General features: G+C 52.2%; 5 protein-coding genes across 5 annotated transcripts; 1 reads left to right on the forward strand and 4 right to left on the reverse strand.

Annotated features, from left to right (window-relative positions):
- Positions 1-2,935: 2,935 nt before the first annotated feature.
- PV09_03977 (uncharacterized protein) lies at positions 2,936-3,323 on the forward strand (the record flags this gene model as incomplete). Its single annotated transcript, XM_016357255.1, has 2 exons — positions 2,936-3,079; positions 3,126-3,323. The coding sequence occupies 2 exons, from the start codon at positions 2,936-2,938 to the stop codon at positions 3,321-3,323; spliced, it is 342 nt and encodes a 113-aa protein (XP_016214659.1).
- A 235-nt stretch (positions 3,324-3,558) lies between these two features.
- PV09_03978 (uncharacterized protein) lies at positions 3,559-6,796 on the reverse strand. The gene is made up of 2 exons (XM_016357256.1): positions 5,176-6,796; positions 3,559-5,126 (listed from the first exon to the last, which is right to left on the reverse strand). Exons 1-2 carry the CDS (start codon positions 6,489-6,491, stop codon positions 3,665-3,667), a joined length of 2,778 nt encoding a protein of 925 aa, XP_016214660.1. The 5' UTR covers positions 6,492-6,796; the 3' UTR covers positions 3,559-3,664.
- A 1,071-nt stretch (positions 6,797-7,867) lies between these two features.
- PV09_03979 (uncharacterized protein) lies at positions 7,868-9,860 on the reverse strand (the record flags this gene model as incomplete). Its single annotated transcript, XM_016357257.1, has 2 exons — positions 7,868-9,290; positions 9,352-9,860. The coding sequence occupies 2 exons, from the start codon at positions 9,858-9,860 to the stop codon at positions 7,868-7,870; spliced, it is 1,932 nt and encodes a 643-aa protein (XP_016214661.1).
- A 587-nt stretch (positions 9,861-10,447) lies between these two features.
- On the reverse strand, positions 10,448-11,732 carry PV09_03980 (uncharacterized protein). Its single transcript, XM_016357258.1, has 4 exons — positions 11,663-11,732; positions 11,461-11,589; positions 11,246-11,322; positions 10,448-11,084 (listed from the first exon to the last, which is right to left on the reverse strand). Exons 1-4 carry the CDS (start codon positions 11,678-11,680, stop codon positions 10,892-10,894), a joined length of 417 nt encoding a protein of 138 aa, XP_016214662.1. The 5' UTR covers positions 11,681-11,732; the 3' UTR covers positions 10,448-10,891.
- Positions 11,733-11,838: 106 nt separating this feature from the next.
- On the reverse strand, positions 11,839-14,844 carry PV09_03981 (uncharacterized protein). The gene is made up of 3 exons (XM_016357259.1): positions 13,920-14,844; positions 12,323-13,784; positions 11,839-12,242 (listed from the first exon to the last, which is right to left on the reverse strand). Exons 1-3 carry the CDS (start codon positions 14,221-14,223, stop codon positions 12,176-12,178), a joined length of 1,833 nt encoding a protein of 610 aa, XP_016214663.1. The 5' UTR covers positions 14,224-14,844; the 3' UTR covers positions 11,839-12,175.
- Positions 14,845-16,065: the final 1,221 nt, after the last annotated feature.

Here is a 16,065-nt window from a genome sequence, read left to right on the forward strand (position 1 = left end):
CGGTGCGGGTGAGCTAGGAGGACGCTTGTGGTGTTTCCCTGGGGTTTTGAGTGGCCTATTATGACGAACCAGTTCAGTGTCCGTTTTGCACGAGTCTGGTGATTGTGGATCTATCCCTGCGGTGATGGAGGGCTGACGACGGGCATGCAAAGGATAACTGTTACGGGGAGAGGTCGTGGGGTTCCGTGATCAAGAAGGAAGAGAAGCTGTGATAGCTGCTCGTGAACACGCGTGGGACATTGACGACCATTGAAATGGATCATATAGACGCTGGGATGTGCATTGAGTAAGGCACGCTGGATTGACCACCCTCATCGATTCTACAGACGCTGAAAACGCTTCGAAAGGACGAGAACTCTGCGCAAACGCAACACACAAAGCGGTGAAGAAAGAGGCAGGTCGTTCCAATGTAGTCATTGCATGATAAGGCGAGAACAACTGCGTGAGATGGACCAACAGCGACGCGGCATACAGACGCTGGCCACGTCTTTTCAAACTGACTTCTGAGGCAGTGAGGAGGAGTCCTGGCGCATGGCCGCGGCTCTGGTTCTGCAGTCTGCGGCGGAGCGTGCATGACGTACACTGTACGATGAGCCAAAGATGGAGGAGGCCAGCGGAAGTGGGCTGTCTGTGATTCGTTCGAAGAGATCAGACCCAGACCGTCTTTTTGTACGATCGCCGAGACTGAAGGCCACGATCGTGCCTTAGCACCGGCGGCTGGAGCGAGCCGGAAGGATTCAAAGTACCTTTTGACTCGGCTAGAGGAGGTTGGGGGTTGACGGGCAGGCTGCCTGGGCGCTTTGAGCGCTGGTCATCACGGACCAGCCTAGCGTTCGCGCGTAGCTAGTATGGCTAATGCAACAACTGTGAATAGATGTGCAAAGTGTGCCATTGCCAGAGCGGAAGGTACGAATAGATTTGCGGTGACGATTTACATTAGTCTGCAGGTGGTGGACTCATGTCAAAGATGTCAATCCATTAACGATGGCGTGGTCTGGTGCTACGAGGGGCGTTGTGGAGATCAGCCCGCGGTAATGGCAAAATCCTGGGCAGCGGAGGTGACTGTGTGATGGCCGTGCCATGGCTTACCTAGGCGCTTGATGTGCATCAGGGAGGGTTTGAAGTACGTACTCGGCCAGAGGGTTCTCGGCAGCGTGGCATCTGGCTGGTTGGCCTCGAGAGAAACGAGCATGCGGTGAGCAACGCACGACGAATGCTGGGAGCCCGTCGAACTGTGTGTAACAGGGGGAAGGAGACCGTTCCTGAGTCTGACGCTGGTGTCTTGGGAAAGGATGGGAAGGCTTTGAACAACCGCTCTTATTCGATGGCAGCGTCTGCAAAGGAGACGTACTTGCTTTTGACTCGGTCCCAGAGAGCCATTCATGGAAGCAAACGGAAACAGAACAGATTAGTCCATTGAGGTGAGCAGTACCTGGAGCCATATCCCTGCCTGAGTAGCCATACCCTTCGAAAGACAGGTGTGAAGCACCAGAATTAGGCGCATGTATGCAGCAGTTCGGCACCGGAGTTTGTGGCCTGGGACAACAGCGTGTGAACGCAAATGCAGCCTTGCAAAAGTCGGCCGTGCAGCAGTGGTAGAGAACTGCGAGATGGACCTGCATAGGCATCAACTAGATCTGCGAACCAACGTTCCCCTGGTCGTCAATAATAGCAAATCATTAATCGCGGGAGATCCCAGCCCCATCACTTGGGCGACCAGGGTCGCAAGCAAAAGTTTCGAATCGCGTTATGCGTCGCCCGTGATGCGGACTTTCTCCGCGACGACGCTTCGCGTGCAGGGCGGAGCTTCTGCAGACACATCGCAAGTGACGTTTGTGCACTCGGTGCTGTCGTCCTCGGGCCTTTGGGAATCATTGCGATGGCTTCACACCACCGTTCTGTGACTTTGCCAGGGATGTGCACGACGGGGTGTGACGAAGAGGTGATTTGTGTGCTGCGAGTGGAGTCAAGCCACAATCCTGGCTCCGTCCGTCTCTTCGGCTACCCGCCAATCACATCCCGCGACGCCTTCTGGCCCGCTGTCAACCTTCTTGAACGAACTCAGAAAGGAGATCGACTAACCTTAACGAACGCCTATCTCCAAGTAGTGGAAATTAATTCACGCCGTGTCGCAAGGCTCTGACTGACGACTGTGCTGTGGGACGGCCCTGCGGCAGATCGGCTCTCTTGTCCTTCTTTGCTCTGTCTCTGTCTCTCATTGGCTGCCCAGCTACATGCCGTCCGTTTCAGTGCTCAACGGCTGGATGCGATTGATGGCCATTACACCCTATTCTCTCCTTTTCGCTCACACAAGTCGGTCTGGAAGCTGCAGAAGATCGCATAGTCCCGTTTCTTTGCGCACGGAGGGACGTCCTGTTACCTGATTATCCCAATTTTGCAATGTCCTGGAGATTCATGCATTGATGGCTCCCGTCTCCTTGGATACGAGGGCGGTCGAGGACGCCATCGCCATGCCTGCTAAGCCAAAATCCTTACCCAGATCGCCTTTTTGGAAAGCCCTCGAATAAGAATTCAGATGTTAACCGCTGTGGATGTGATGTGAAGTTGACCTATAGAGTGACCCGAGGAAAAGAAGTTTAACCTGGTCATATTCGTTATCTCTTTCTTGATATGGAAAAAGCCAGCTAGTGCACTCTCGTCATCGTCTTTCGCTTGTCTTTGAGGAAGTCCTGTTAACGGTATCAGTGCATTCGAACTGGACCACATAAGAAGGACGTCGATCTCCCCACATCTTGGCATTGCCTTCCTTCAACACATTGCGACATCAGATCATTTGTATTATATCTCCAGCTTATCATATCACTTACACTCTCCGCTTGGTTCTCCCAAGCTCTTGAGACAGTCCTTTGACTTTCTTCCGCTGCGCGGCAGTCACTGTATTATACGACCGTAGCCCAAGATACCAACAGCAACAATGTTCAAGGGCAACTTTTTCACCATCCTTTCGCTCACAGCAGCGTTTGGAGCACTCGCTGCACCAATAGCTATTCCATTCACTGGCTTGACTGCTGATCTTCACATGAAGAGAGGTGGTATCATTCCAGTGCTTGAGATAAGGGTAAGAGGCTAGTTCAGTACATATAACTTTACTGAGACATTATTAGGACTCAATCGCTCAAGCTCAAAGTAATGAGCTTTTGGTCCGCGATTCTCGTGTCCAGGGTCATAAACGTGACGAGATTGTTGCTCGGGAAGCTGATATCGAAGCCCGCGACTCTCGAGTGCAAGGCCACAAACGTGACGAGCTCGTTGCTCGGGAAGCTGATATCGAAGCCCGCGACTCTCGAGTACAAGGTCATTGAGAGACTGCAATTGAAGCCGGTCATTATTTAGAGCTTCACTCCGGCTTTTGTGATGTTCATATTCAACTCTTCTCGAATTTCGGATGGCTAGGAATGAAGCCTACGTTCGCTCCGATCTCTGGTCTCTCCTATTTGTTGGTCTTAGTTGCTTTTGGGGGGTTCTGTATCTTGTTTGGTACTGTCTTCACTGTTAGAAACAACGCGAGCAATTGCAAAGAGAAGGAAGCTAGTAATTGCAGGCAACAGCCAAGCAGGGCATTCAGGCAAGTTCTCAATTTGAAAGGAGAAGCTGCTGACCAATAATCGACAAAAAAAATGAAAGTTCCCAAATTCTCGACAATTCAATCGTCATCTAGCTGAACCTTTATATCCCGTGCTTTCCTCCGCACATAACCTTGTGACTTGTTTCCTGGTCCGACGAATCCTTGAACATCTTCTCCGAGACCGTTAAAAAGGATCGCGAGCGCAGAAGTCTTCCAAATTCCAATCTGTTCTTTGTCCTTTGAGCTTCTCCACATGGTTGTGATTAAGAAGATCAAAGCAAACACTAATAATGCCACAGGTAGAGTGATCCATTGCCAGCGAATATCAACAATAGTTACCGCTCTAGTAGCAACGCCAACTGACACATCGTGCGTTCCCGTACTAGAGAGAGTGTTGCGGCGGACAACTTGATTCATGACTGTTATAGCTTGCGCCATATGGTCTGATACATTGGCCCACGGCTCCCATGGAAGTTTTGGCTCAGTCACAATCACTAAATGCGGCGGGCTGTAGAGCCACCAAATCTTCAAAACCGGACCTGTTTTCGCTGGATTGCTAGCTGAAGGTCGCGTAAAGGTCGATGGGGCAATCTGTGCCCACACATCGTTTACTTTTCGACCTGTGGTGTTCGTCAATCCATATGTTGAAGTCGGTCCTGTAACGGAGTGCTTATCAGGCAAGGTCATAAAGAAACTGGCCTGATATACTGTTGGATCCTGGAGGTCCCAGGTTGAGGTTACGTTACTCTCAAACTCCCATGTCTTGATGTTCTCCTCGAAGAGCTGGCCGTTCACTACTTGCGATTGAACTGTCTTTACTACCCAGTGCAATTCACACTCTTGAATTTCGGGTGTGACGTTCTTGACCGCGCCATCAAAACCTCCCGGGGTAGTAACCAGAATGAAGTCGTTGATTGGATGTTTGATCTGGGGGAACAAGATAGAACCGTTGAAGAAAGGAACTCCTGTGTAAATGTCGGTCATGGCGAAAAAGCGGGTTGACAGTACCTCGCCCACGGATCCATCAACTGTGATCTCATATCCGCTCATAAGTTGTGGCATGTAGCCTGGTGGAGTGAGATAGTAACCGCATGAAGTGACGTTCGGATTCTGACCAGGCCCACCGTATGCGACAGTTGACAACCATTCAGCAGAAGTATTCTTACAGTCGAATTCAAGAAGGTCAAGTGGAAGCGGTTTGCACTGGAAATCGACGCCAAGAGTTTCAAAAGGGTCGAACGTGCAATTGCCAGTTGGGCAATCAAACGGAATTCCGGGAACAACACCCGTTCTCAGCCAATATGGATAAAGGAAAGCATCCATCTGGGAATCTTCAGGAGTCGCGAAGTTACCACCGTCTGCAGGTGGTCCACCCTGCCATTCACGTTCTTGGTCTGGGTTATATAGGATTGTGCGAGCAATTGTGGCGTTCGCTTGAGGATCCACAATGTTCACAGAGGGATAAGCAATGATCTGCTGAAAGAACAGATCTAAAGGAAGTGATAGAAGGATAATAGCGGCACCTACCGAGGCGAGCGTGCTGTGGAAGTCAGCCCAAAACCTATAGCTACGATTGTTGAAATACGCACATTCCCTTCGTTTTAGCGAGTAACATCATTGAGCCCCAAGGACCACGACTTGCAGAATCAAGTACTTCGAAATCCATCATTCTCTTCTGTTTATTGGTGAACCAGTTCCATTTCAGCTGCCCAAGGGCTTCTGCAGTAGGCAAGAGCAAGGCGGACTTGGCAAAGCCGGAGAATATGGAGATGAATGCATTGATAGATACTCCAAGCTTCCACTTGGGCATGGGTTTGCCATCGACTTTCCACAGGACGATGATTATGGTCATCATGCAAATAGCACTGAAGATCCAACTGGCAATTTCCATGGCCCACCACTCGATGAACCAGCGTGTGAACCAGTTTGATGCTTTCTCAGTCTTCGACATGTGCCATGAGAATCGAGACTGTACTGCATCTAACGAGTCCGGAAGTGAGGGAGGTCCACCACTTCTTGAAGTGTCCATCGAATTGTTTTCCCGAAATCTCATTGACGATTGGGAACTTGGACTTCTAGGGAGCGACCAGCCCCCACTAGTAAATGACGGTTTTTCATTGAACTCATGCTTCTTGTACTCAGGACTTGAACCAAGCAATTGAGGAGGGGATCCCGGAGGATTTAGGGTTGACGCTGTAGATCCTCTATCAGACATGATGTCTCCCTCATTTGTTGCCATTGAAGTGCGTGGATCTGAGGTTGTGGAGGTCCTAATCGATGTGGTTGACGTTCGTATCGAGTCTGTTACCGATCCTCTCACTTGCGTAGGTGGGTGCGAACTTAGCGAAGGATGGAGATTCTCAATGGCCGTATCATTCCATGCTGCCTGGACTTTGGATGGAGCATCATTTCGAGGAATATTACAGTTCTCCTGCGGATTCAGGGAGTTGGGTTGGTAAGAAAGCTCAGGAATGTCAGAAATGATTGGCACTGCAGATCCAGCAGCAACTTTGGCTTCTTCTGGAGTCGCTTCTCGTATGGATACTCGGGACCTGCCACGAGTAGTTGAGTACTCAATGATCGAAGGGACGGCTCTGTACTCGTTGTTAGGGCCAAATATTGTAGGAGCTTGGACATTCTCGGGAATGGAGAGCAGGTCTCCACTAGGCGCTGGCGTATCCTCTGCGTTTTTTATGCCGAGCCCATTACCGACATGCGTGGTAGCAGTTGACAGCTCGGATACGTTGGAATTCACTGAGCCTCGTTTGTCATCGGTTCTCCGTTGAGAAAGCATCGATATTGGACGCCCGTCCGGACCGAGCTTTTCTTCTGGGATGTCAGGCATGTCAGTGGGCTTACTGACATTGAACTTCCGCATAAAATTCTTTATGTTTGAAGACGACATATTGCAAAGTGACGGACAGCAAGGCCGTTGTTCGGTTTACCAAGTCATCCAAATGAGATGTCGTTTGTTTGAACGATTCGGCGATATATATTAAATATGTAAAGAGAGGCTGCTCTGGTGGGGGTATGCTCTAGAAGTATAACCCTTGAAACTCGGATAAGGTTAACAGCAATTTTACAGTACCCAGGTTTCATGGGATTTCATCGATGTCATGAAAGAAGCGTTCGCGTTCTCGACTACAACGTGGGTCCTGGGACGTATGTATTCAGCGCGAGGCAACCCGGCCTACGGATAAATGGTCTTTCGCCAACCGTGCGTAAATGCAGGAAAGATTCGGCAAAGTCGTGTACCTTATTGCTTCCGCTGCACCTTTAACACTTTCTTGGTATGGCGCGTAGGATTATACATAGCATTTCCCCAAAAACCAGGACGAGGGAATCAGGCGATAAGTCAACGACAGACCAATACCGTACCAGATTGGCAAGGTCAGCGAATAAAATAGCGGCCCGAAGCGCGAGGACTTTTAGTGTGCAGATTTGTGCAGTATGTACAGCGGTCGCTACTGGATGGCACTCAGCTAGGCGCATCAGCAACTAGAGACCTCGTGCGCAGCGACAAGCGAATCCGCGCTCGCGTACATGCTGATGCTCGACAGGCCCCCAACGGTTGTCGGTGAGTTGTTGGCCATGTCTTGGAGGTCACAAGCTCGAAAGTGGGGCTCCGAGCCGTGTCTACTTGCAGTACCTTGCCGAGGGCAAGAAACGGCATTTCGTGATTCCGCAAGGCTGTGCAGCATGTAGCATTCTGGAAAATTCAGTGCTGTTGACAGAATTTTGACTCTCGAGGCGATGGCATGAGCCATGAAAGAGGATAAATCTTCCGCCGCTGGTGATCGCGGAAGTGACTTTTGTCTGAACGGGGCTGCGGGACGAACCGGTTATCGATACGGACGATAGGCGGAGAGGCGGTACTTGCCTGCATACATGTATCGATAAGCGCTGCAGACTCCGAGTCAGTAGCACAGCTGCGCAAGCCACTACTGTGAGCTATGACCTGCCAATCCTTTTTGGACTTTATCACTCATGCTCTTGGTCATAAACGTTCCCAAAAGATTTGTCGGTCGCCTTGCGCGCTGTCGCTTCTGCGTACGAAGGATTGTGCGCATGCGCTTTCTGAATGGATTTCACGACATGTCCTAAGCAAATGAACCAGTAGAAGCAAGTTCGGGCATTTCACGTGGCAGTACAATTAGGCAGAGTCGCAACCTCTGTTCATGACTCTCTTTGCCAAGCGCTGTACCTTTCTATATCATATAACTCGTCAATTATTCCTCGCCATATATTCCCCATATATTGAGTTCCCAGTGATTCGGATATCTACGGTTTGTTTGAAGTAATATGCTCTATCTGCAAATGGCGCCCATTCTCGAAGGAAGTTAAACATACACGCATCTCTCTGGCTACAGCTCGTACTTCTTGTAATGAGCCTGCACCTCTGAATTGATCCCTGGCCTCTGCGCTCAGACTATGCACAAGTGTGGTCAAATCGGAGGCCTTCCAGACCTTTTTCTTAGTTGTTTGCACAATTGTAGCAACCAACATGACCAAAGTCATGACAAGCACTGCTAGAGGGAAGACGAAATAGCCCCAGCCTACGTCGATGTAAGTCACGTATATTCCTGAGCCGTAAACCGTGATAGCGTGGGTAGGGTCATTTCGAAGCGCGTTCGTAAGTTGCAGTGCCAGGTTGTCAACAAGTTTAGGCACCATTCCTCTTTTCAACCAAAGATTATTGAAGGGCGATTGAACAATTGTATCTGGTTCACCATTAAGCGTCGGCCAGTGGATTTGAGGCTCCGTGGTCTCATCTTGCTGGATAATTGAGTTTGGTATGTACCTGTCCAGAGCAAATCTGGCGCCAAGCATGGTGCTGTTAGTAACCAAGAATTTGTTGTCTGAATACGGAGGTTCGAGAGTTATATTTTGATGATACTGCCAGTCTTCCGTGTCTGGTGAGTAGCTTAGCTGTTCAGGAACGATAGTATTGTTTACAAATACCGCCATTTCCTTTTCTGTATAAACGCCCTCAGAAAATGATGCTCTCATACGCTTGACGCACCACCTCAAGCTGCAGCTAAAAGCATCTGGTGTTTCGTTGCGGTATACCGATTGGATGTCTTGTCCGGAAACTGCCGCGAAACCCGCAATTGGTGTTGGAATATCTGGCGCGGCAAGCTCACCTCCCCAGTAACGTTGGTCCACTCCGGGGTCGTGAAAATTGAGCTGTCTGGAGAGGAGGACGCCTCCCTCAGGCATAAGGGAATACCCGTTCATGAGCATGGGCTCGCTGGATGATGCATTGAAAAACCAACCGCAGGAGAAACCCCTCGTGGAGTTTGTGGCCGTCTCATTGATCGTCCGAATTTGTCGCCAGCTGCCGTCTTCAGCTGAGCAGGCGAACGTGAGGTATGAAGAGATATCACGGCAGTCGGAGCAGACGGCCAGAGTCTCAAAGTCTGGCCATGTACACGAATCTCCGGGGCAAAAGGTGTCCAAGGGAACGCTGCTTGAATTGAATCTGTAGAAAGTTGGGATCACACTTCTCCAGTCCTTCTCGTCCGTAACTTGATCGGTTCCGTTGAGATTAACCCATTTATTGGTGTTGTCGAACGTCACGACGCGTGGGACTCTGCTCCTGTTCTCCGTGCTAGGTCTGCTCGGATACGAAACCAGCTGCTGGAAGAAAGGGTCCAGACCGAAGGACAGCAGGAAGATTATGGCCCCGAGCGTGGCAAATGATCTTGGGAGAACGGTCAGATGCGTGCGAATCGTAGGGCGGAAAGTCCAGCTCAAAAACATACCTCGCCTTCATTCGCCATATGAGCTTGACCGAGCCTATCGGGCGTCGAGCAGCGAGCTCGAACCGCTCAAAGTCGAGAAGCGGCCGTTTCGGCGTTCCTGTCGCGAAGTAGAGGTACTTCTGAGAAGCCAGCGACTCCTCCAGAGGAACGGCCAGCGCCAGCTTGGCTGTCGCTGACAGGACCGACACGTACGTGTTCAGCTTGAGACCGAGCGGAAAGTTGTTGGGCAGCGGTCTTCCGTCCCAGACGCAAAGCAAGACGGCTATCAGCAAGATGCACAACGCAGCGAAGCACCAGCAGAAGATCTCTGTGAGCCACCAATCTGTGCACAAAGACGTGAATGTATTCCACGCTCTTCCCAAACGCGACGGAAGCGAGTCTGATGCGATCTTTTCGGCATCGAAGCCACCCTCTGAGTCCACCAGCGTACTCTGCCGGCTGAGATCGATCGCAGACGACATGTTCCAATTAACACCTTCCCGATCTGGTCTTCCTCGCTCTTTCGACATGTTCGAGCTTCTGAAGGAATCAATACAGGATAGGAGATCAAAGAACCGTCATGCGGCCGATGCACGACACACGATGTACGTAAAAGCATGCCTTAAACATGTCAGTACTCCGTCCGGAGCAGAGGAATAAGGTAACCACCAGCACCCGAAGGTTTGGTTCCTTGAAACACAAAAGCGCGCGCATCTTCTGGATTTTTTTTAAAGATTTCTTAACGCTGCTACGCGCTTCGCTATGCTGGAATGCTTCGCATGGAAGCAGCGTGGATCAGGCTTAAGCGCCGGACGAGGGAAGGTCATGCACGCGCAATGCGGTGCAGGGAGGAGAGCGTCGAAGAAATCGACCCATTGGGCCAGGCCAAAGTTCTGAAACAAGAAGCGTAGAGGTGAAAAAAAAGAGTGAAAAAAAAATCAAAATAGAAAAAAAATAACACAATTGCCCAAGGTAAACTGTCGTGCAACGGGGGGGTGAGGGTAGTCTGCTGGTCGTGTCTTGCGTCTTGGGGCTGGCTGGCCAAATCTTCTCGCTTGCGGGGTGGGAGTCAGGCCGCCTTGGGGTTACAGACCGAATTCACGATCGACGCTGGTGCAAACAAGGAAATGGGGAAAAAGAAGGGCGCGTTCGTCTGAAGTTCACTCGCTTTTGCTATTGCTGGGAAGATCGTGTGCGGCGGACACAAACGCTGCTCTTTGCTTGGGGGTTGTAGGACTGGTCGTGACGGCGCAAGCTCGAGGAGAGATGCGCTCTGTTGCGAGCAGCCTCCCCAATGACACACGTCTAGCAAGCGCTGAGATAACGCTCCCTCCCCCTTTTTCAACAATGACATCGTGACGATCATCGAGTGCAAACGTTGAGGTTTTCCAGGGGACGTCGAGATGCTCTTCCCCTGCAACTTTTCTTATCGTCTTCGCGTTTCTCCCCTATGCAGACACAACTCGGCACCCAGACATGGCGTATCGTCAGAACCTTGGAGGCTGAGCAGGATGCCTTGGGTCAAGACCGCGCGCACCATGGCCAAGGACGCAGGACTGGCTCACGTCTCGAGGTTGATACTCCTGCCGAACCGCCCGTACAGCGCTACCTTGAGCTCGCTCATCTCGTCCTGGCACGCGCCGAGCTTCTCCTCCAGCTTCGCCACATCCTCGTCGATGCGGGCCACGTCGCCCGCGACGAGCTCCTGCACCTCAGACAGCGGCAGCGTGAAGAATGAGTCGCCGATCTTGTATCTGTCCGGCTTTGGTCAGCGACGGAGCCGGAAAAGAAAATAAGCCCGATGCATTCGAATAAGTCAAGCACCGAGCAGGATGCCGCCCCCTCCATCAAAAAGATGGGGGGGAAAGAGTGAAAAAGAAACCGGCCGAACAAAGGGGACAAACTGGTCACGTACGGCACTTTGGCGTCCTCGTCCAGCAGCTCCAGCTCCTCGAGGTCGCTCACGATCTCCTGCAAGTCTTCCTTGTCCTTCTGCAAGCACGCCCCAGAGGCGTCAGTCCATGCGAATCGCAAACACACAGAAAGAGATTCCTCCCCCCCTCCCAAAAAAAAAAATCGCTCGGAGACAGCGACACGGGCCAAATAAAAAGGAGGCAGGCGAGAACGCACCTGCTTCTGTTTCAGCTTCTCCTCCAGCGTCGCCGAGTGCTGGTGAAGCCGACTGAACCGGTTGATCTTCTCCTGGTCTTCGCGGCGGACTTCGACGTCTTCCACCGACGCCTCATCCTCCTTCGCCAGCTGGAAAGAAAATGAGGAAAAACCCGGCGGTCAGCATGTCTTCTTTGTCGAAATGCTTTGTGCGCTAACTCACCATGCGAGCTTGCATCATCTTGAACAAGTCTTGTTCGTCGTGATTATTTTTGACCTCGCGGGGGTTGAGAATTTAAAGCGGCTTTTCTTTTTGGTCAATAAATCGAATTGGGAGCTTGGAGCACCTGCACGGCCACCTCCACACCAACGTCACACAACTCGGTTCAAACAACACGATGTTGAGGCAGTAAAATTCCACTTTTGGATTGAAACTCATATATGGATATCACGGTTTAGACAGACAAAGAACTCTAACAGTTCCGTATTGTTCCACCTTCCCCTTCCAAACTCGAACCCGTCTAAGTGTATACTTCCCGATCATTTCCCGATCCAGGGCGTAGTCAAAGCCCCGTGCTTTCCATGTACAAACATGTGATATTTCTCAGTACGAAGAAAAAGAACGCCTCGCTAAGCCCATATATGTCATTGAATGGAAGTGAAGCATCCAGTATAGGTTTTACAATATACACAATTTGGTCGTCCCAATATGGCTGCCTAACAAACGTCGATCAACTCAAGCGTTTGCCCACTCGAGAGTTTCCAGAGCCAACATAACAAGCACAAGCGTTGAAGGAAGGATCCTGTCATAAAAAAGTTAGTAAAATTCATAGGACAGTGTGTCGGGCGAACAGAGAAGAATGGCTTGATGGACAATTCATACCATATGACGTAACTGTGGAAAAGCAGGCGTGTCATTGTGCCCATGTACACGTTGTTTATTTGACAGATTTGGGCAAGCTGGAGAGCGCTTGGTGCGCCTGCGAGCAAGTAGCATACGATGATGAAGATCGGGTCGCCCAAGATGTTCACGGGTAAGAACTTAGCCGTCAACGTCAGTATAGGTGCCATGACGAGCATTGGGAGTAGCATTCTGGCCACAAGTGACGCGATGAGCAGCTTGCGCTCAAACTTTGGATCCTCGTCCGAAGGGGTGCCTTCCTCCTTTGGAAGCGTGTTGCGCGCGAGATTGGCCCCCAATACGACGATGATAAGTGGCACAGCGACATCGCCAGATTGCTTAATGGCACGTGTCAGACTGTGCTCGAAGAATTCGACCTCGAATAGGAGGTGCTTGAGTTGGGGAATGAGAACGACGGGAAGAGCGGCAATCATGGCGACGAGCGGAGGGTTGAGATTTTCCCAAACAGCGACACCGAGATTGCGCAAAAAGCGCTGGAGCGGCCTCGGAAGGAGCGAAAAGGCCTCACTTGAGACGTCGCTAACCTTTGAGGTCATCTTTGCCGTCTGCTTCCTGCACTTCCTGAGTGCTTTTTTGCAGCTCGCTTTGAAGCTTGAATCCCCATCCTCGACGGACTCGGTCTCTATGAGTGCGGGCCAATGGTGATGTGATTTGTGCGGTCGAGTGGGAGTTGTGCGCCCGTCTGGCAGGTTGTCGTGGTCTTCGAGTACGCCGTTTGCAGATACAGTTGAGAATGTGTTCGCATGTGCATTGAGGTCAAGCCGGCTGTGCTCGCCTTCGCATGTCGAGCATGTCGACACAGAACTTGCGTATGTCTTCCTATTCATCGGGGTTGCGGCGCCAGACTCGAAGGGTGTGTTCAAAGCTGACATCGAAGACTTGGATAGGTTGTGCATGGACGCGTCGGGTGTGATCTCTTCGTCATCACTGTAGTCAATGAGACGTGTGTTGTTAACGGAATCCTCGTCACCATCCACGTCGTCTCTGTACCGCCCGCCCTCTAGTCTCGCATATCTGTGCTCCCGCTCCAGTTCATCCTCCTCCTTATACATCTCGGGCGGCGCCAGCAAAACGCGGTAGCCCCAGCTCCAGCGCAGCAATTGTCCCAGTTGCTGGAACAGCACTAGGTATGTGATACCTCTTGACGAGACAGATGCATCGTTGTCATGCGGTTCCTTGGACCAATGCAAGCCCTTGATGGTAAAGGCGAGTGACGTAACGAGCGAGATGGGTAGAGAGTTCGAGTTTCCGAAAACAGCCATGGCAATGACGAAGTTGCGGGGGCGCTTCTTGAAGCCGCAGAACCAGGAGACTCCCCTGGCGCACAGATAGGAGACGATGGTCTGGACAACGAAGATAACCGGGATGAGGGCGAGGCCAGGTAGATCCTCGCGCCTCAGCTGGCTGGCGAGCTTGTAGAAAACTGCATGAAGGGCAAAAGGTTAGTAATTGAACCATTGTCAGCAACTGGCCAACTCGACCATGATAATGCTTCCTGGGTATGGAGAGAAACCGTGTGGGGAGACACGAATGAGTTGAAGGAAAGCTGTAGACGTACTCAGACATGGAGTAAAAAGCTGCACATTCAGGTTGGCGGCGAACTTCTGGGCTTCGGCGTCGAACATGCCTTGCCTGGCCACAATGAAGCCGGGCAGAGCGACGAAGACAACCTCGAGCACGGCCTGGAAGACCAGAAGAGTCAGATGTCCAAAGTTTGGATGGGACGAGTGCGGCGGCAAGTTCTGGTTCGCTGCGGCAGCGTGCTTATAGACGTCGAAAACCGCCATATTGGCCAGCGTTGGGAAGCCATTGCTTGCTAGATCTGCCGTGTCGAACGTCTCGAAGTCCTGGAGCGTGCTCATTCTCTTTCCTCCCTACGCTCGTTCAGGTGGGAGGACGGTAATGGTGATGGAAGTGGCGGCGGCAGCGGCGGCGGAGGCAGCGAAGAGAAAGAGCGGAGAGCGAGGTCGCTCTGGCAACGGCAACGGCGACCGGGGGGGAAAGGCGGAGGAGCTTTATATGAAGGAAGGAACGATGGCGATGCGCCGTGTACGCGTACTCGTTTGCTTGAGCTTCTGGGCGGGCAGGCGCCAGTGGACGGAACGGAAGAGGCGGTACAAAATGCGCCTCGTCTTTCCCGCTCGTGCCTTAACCCTCGTCTTCGGCGGTCCGGAAGCGATCGGCAGGCTCAGCAGGAAACGCAATGGATCGGATCGTGGATGGCAGAGGGATGGGCTCAGATGGTTGATGACGGTTGCGTGGTGCAGCACGCAATCCGTGTTCCAGTCTTGGATGGGGAAGGAGAGCGGGATGTGGGTGTAGCGTATCTGGGCTATCTACTTGTAGGTGGCGTTTGCGCCAGACAGCGGCGAGCAGCAGTGCGTCGCGTGTGGGTGCATAGAGAGTACGTAGGTGGGTGCGGAGAGGAAGGGCAAGACCAGACCCGTCGTCGAGCCAAAGGCTAAGCAGCGTCATTCTTCGACGGCGAGAGAAGCACGTTGGCCAACGACACGCCTGCAACTGGCTGGAGCCTGGCCTGACGCTGGGGGTTTGAGTGCCGAGCCAGCGGCCTGCTCGGGCGTCCTCCCCACTGGCGCACCAAACAAGCACGATGCAGCAGCGCTGTTGCCCAAAGAGATCAGTCAAGAGCAGCGGCTTCGGCTTTGCGTCTCGTCGCGCGCGTTCTCCGTCTGGCCTCTCTCGGATTTTGCCTCTCGCTCCGAGCGTTCGTTGTGCTTGTGGCAGCCCCTGCTTGTTTCTGTACGTGAGCGGAACGTCGACTTTGCTGAGATCGAACGCATTGCTTGCACATGAAGATGGTTTGCCCAGCAGCACCAGACAGAGCCACACTAAGCACGCTCTTCCTCTCTTCTGGTTCTCCTTCTGGGATTGTCTACGTGGGCTGCAGGACCGTGCCGCGCCTTGCACTCCCTGCATGTTATTCCCTCAACGCACGCAATCTTTCTCTCAACGCACACCACGAACCTACCCTGCAGCGACGTGGACATCGGTCGATGCGTTCGTGACGTATCGCTAGTGCGGTGGCGACGGCGTTGAACCAGATCGCGCCTCACCCCAATCTCATCTCACATCCAATAGCCGATTCGAGCTTGCGGCAGTCAAAGGAGAAGAGAAAAAAAATATGCACAGCAGCCGGGGAACCGAGTGCTCCCCAGGGCTAGCCTCCGCACAAATGACAGCCCAAACCATGGTAGAAAGGCCTGACAAGAAGGTTGGGTCGAAGGGCGGGGCAGGCGGAGGGGCAAAGGGCAGTCTAGATTGTGGCCTACAAGTTCGACGCGTGCGACACTGCCGCGCACAACTTGCAGATGCACGCTGTTCCTCCGTGGGACTTCCGAAGGACAGACAGTACGACGGACAGACAGGCGAGCGTGCGCAAGGGAACGATAAGACGAAAGCGAGCAAGTGGCAGCATTTGTTGTGTCTGCTCTTTTCTTTTTCTGTTGTCGCCAATCGCACGCGACGTTTGCACTTGAGGGCCGTGCTGAAATGTGCTGGGCGGTGCTGAGATGTGCTGGGCGAGGCCGACGCACACTTGTCTGAGACTGGCCCGCGCTGGCTGGTCGTGCGTGCGCACTTTGCTCGTAACCGCTCTAAGTAAGTGGGCGCCCGTATGTTCCGTGCCTTTGTCTGGGGAGAGCGGGTTTGACAGCCGTCTGCGTCACGGGAGGCTCGATCGCAGG

The sequence above is a fragment of the Verruconis gallopava genome (assembly GCF_000836295.1).
Source record: "Verruconis gallopava strain CBS 43764 unplaced genomic scaffold supercont1.11, whole genome shotgun sequence".
Classification (NCBI taxonomy): Eukaryota; Fungi; Ascomycota; class Dothideomycetes; order Venturiales; family Sympoventuriaceae; genus Verruconis; species Verruconis gallopava.

What these genes read in the sequence shown, in the direction of transcription:
- PV09_03981 (XM_016357259.1), bottom strand. Translation starts at nt 14,223, where the DNA reads ATGAGCACGCTCCAGGACTTCGAGACGTTCGACACGGCAGATCTAGCA. An exon ending in GCTTTTTACTCCATGTCTGA is followed by an intron (nt 13,785 to 13,919) that starts GTACGTCTACAG and finishes CCCTTCATGCAG; the next exon opens with TTTTCTACAAGCTCGCCAGC. An exon ending in TTCCACAGTTACGTCATATG is followed by an intron (nt 12,243 to 12,322) that starts GTATGAATTGTC and finishes TTTTTATGACAG; the next exon opens with GATCCTTCCTTCAACGCTTG.
- PV09_03980 (XM_016357258.1), bottom strand. An exon ending in AGAAGCTGAAACAGAAGCAG is followed by an intron (nt 11,323 to 11,460) that starts GTGCGTTCTCGC and finishes GCGTGCTTGCAG; the next exon opens with AAGGACAAGGAAGACTTGCA. An exon ending in GACGAGGACGCCAAAGTGCC is followed by an intron (nt 11,085 to 11,245) that starts GTACGTGACCAG and finishes AAAGCCGGACAG; the next exon opens with ATACAAGATCGGCGACTCAT.
- PV09_03978 (XM_016357256.1), bottom strand. Translation starts at nt 6,491, where the DNA reads ATGTCGTCTTCAAACATAAAGAATTTTATGCGGAAGTTCAATGTCAGT. An exon ending in CTCGCTAAAACGAAGGGAAT is followed by an intron (nt 5,127 to 5,175) that starts GTGCGTATTTCA and finishes TGACTTCCACAG; the next exon opens with CACGCTCGCCTCGGTAGGTG.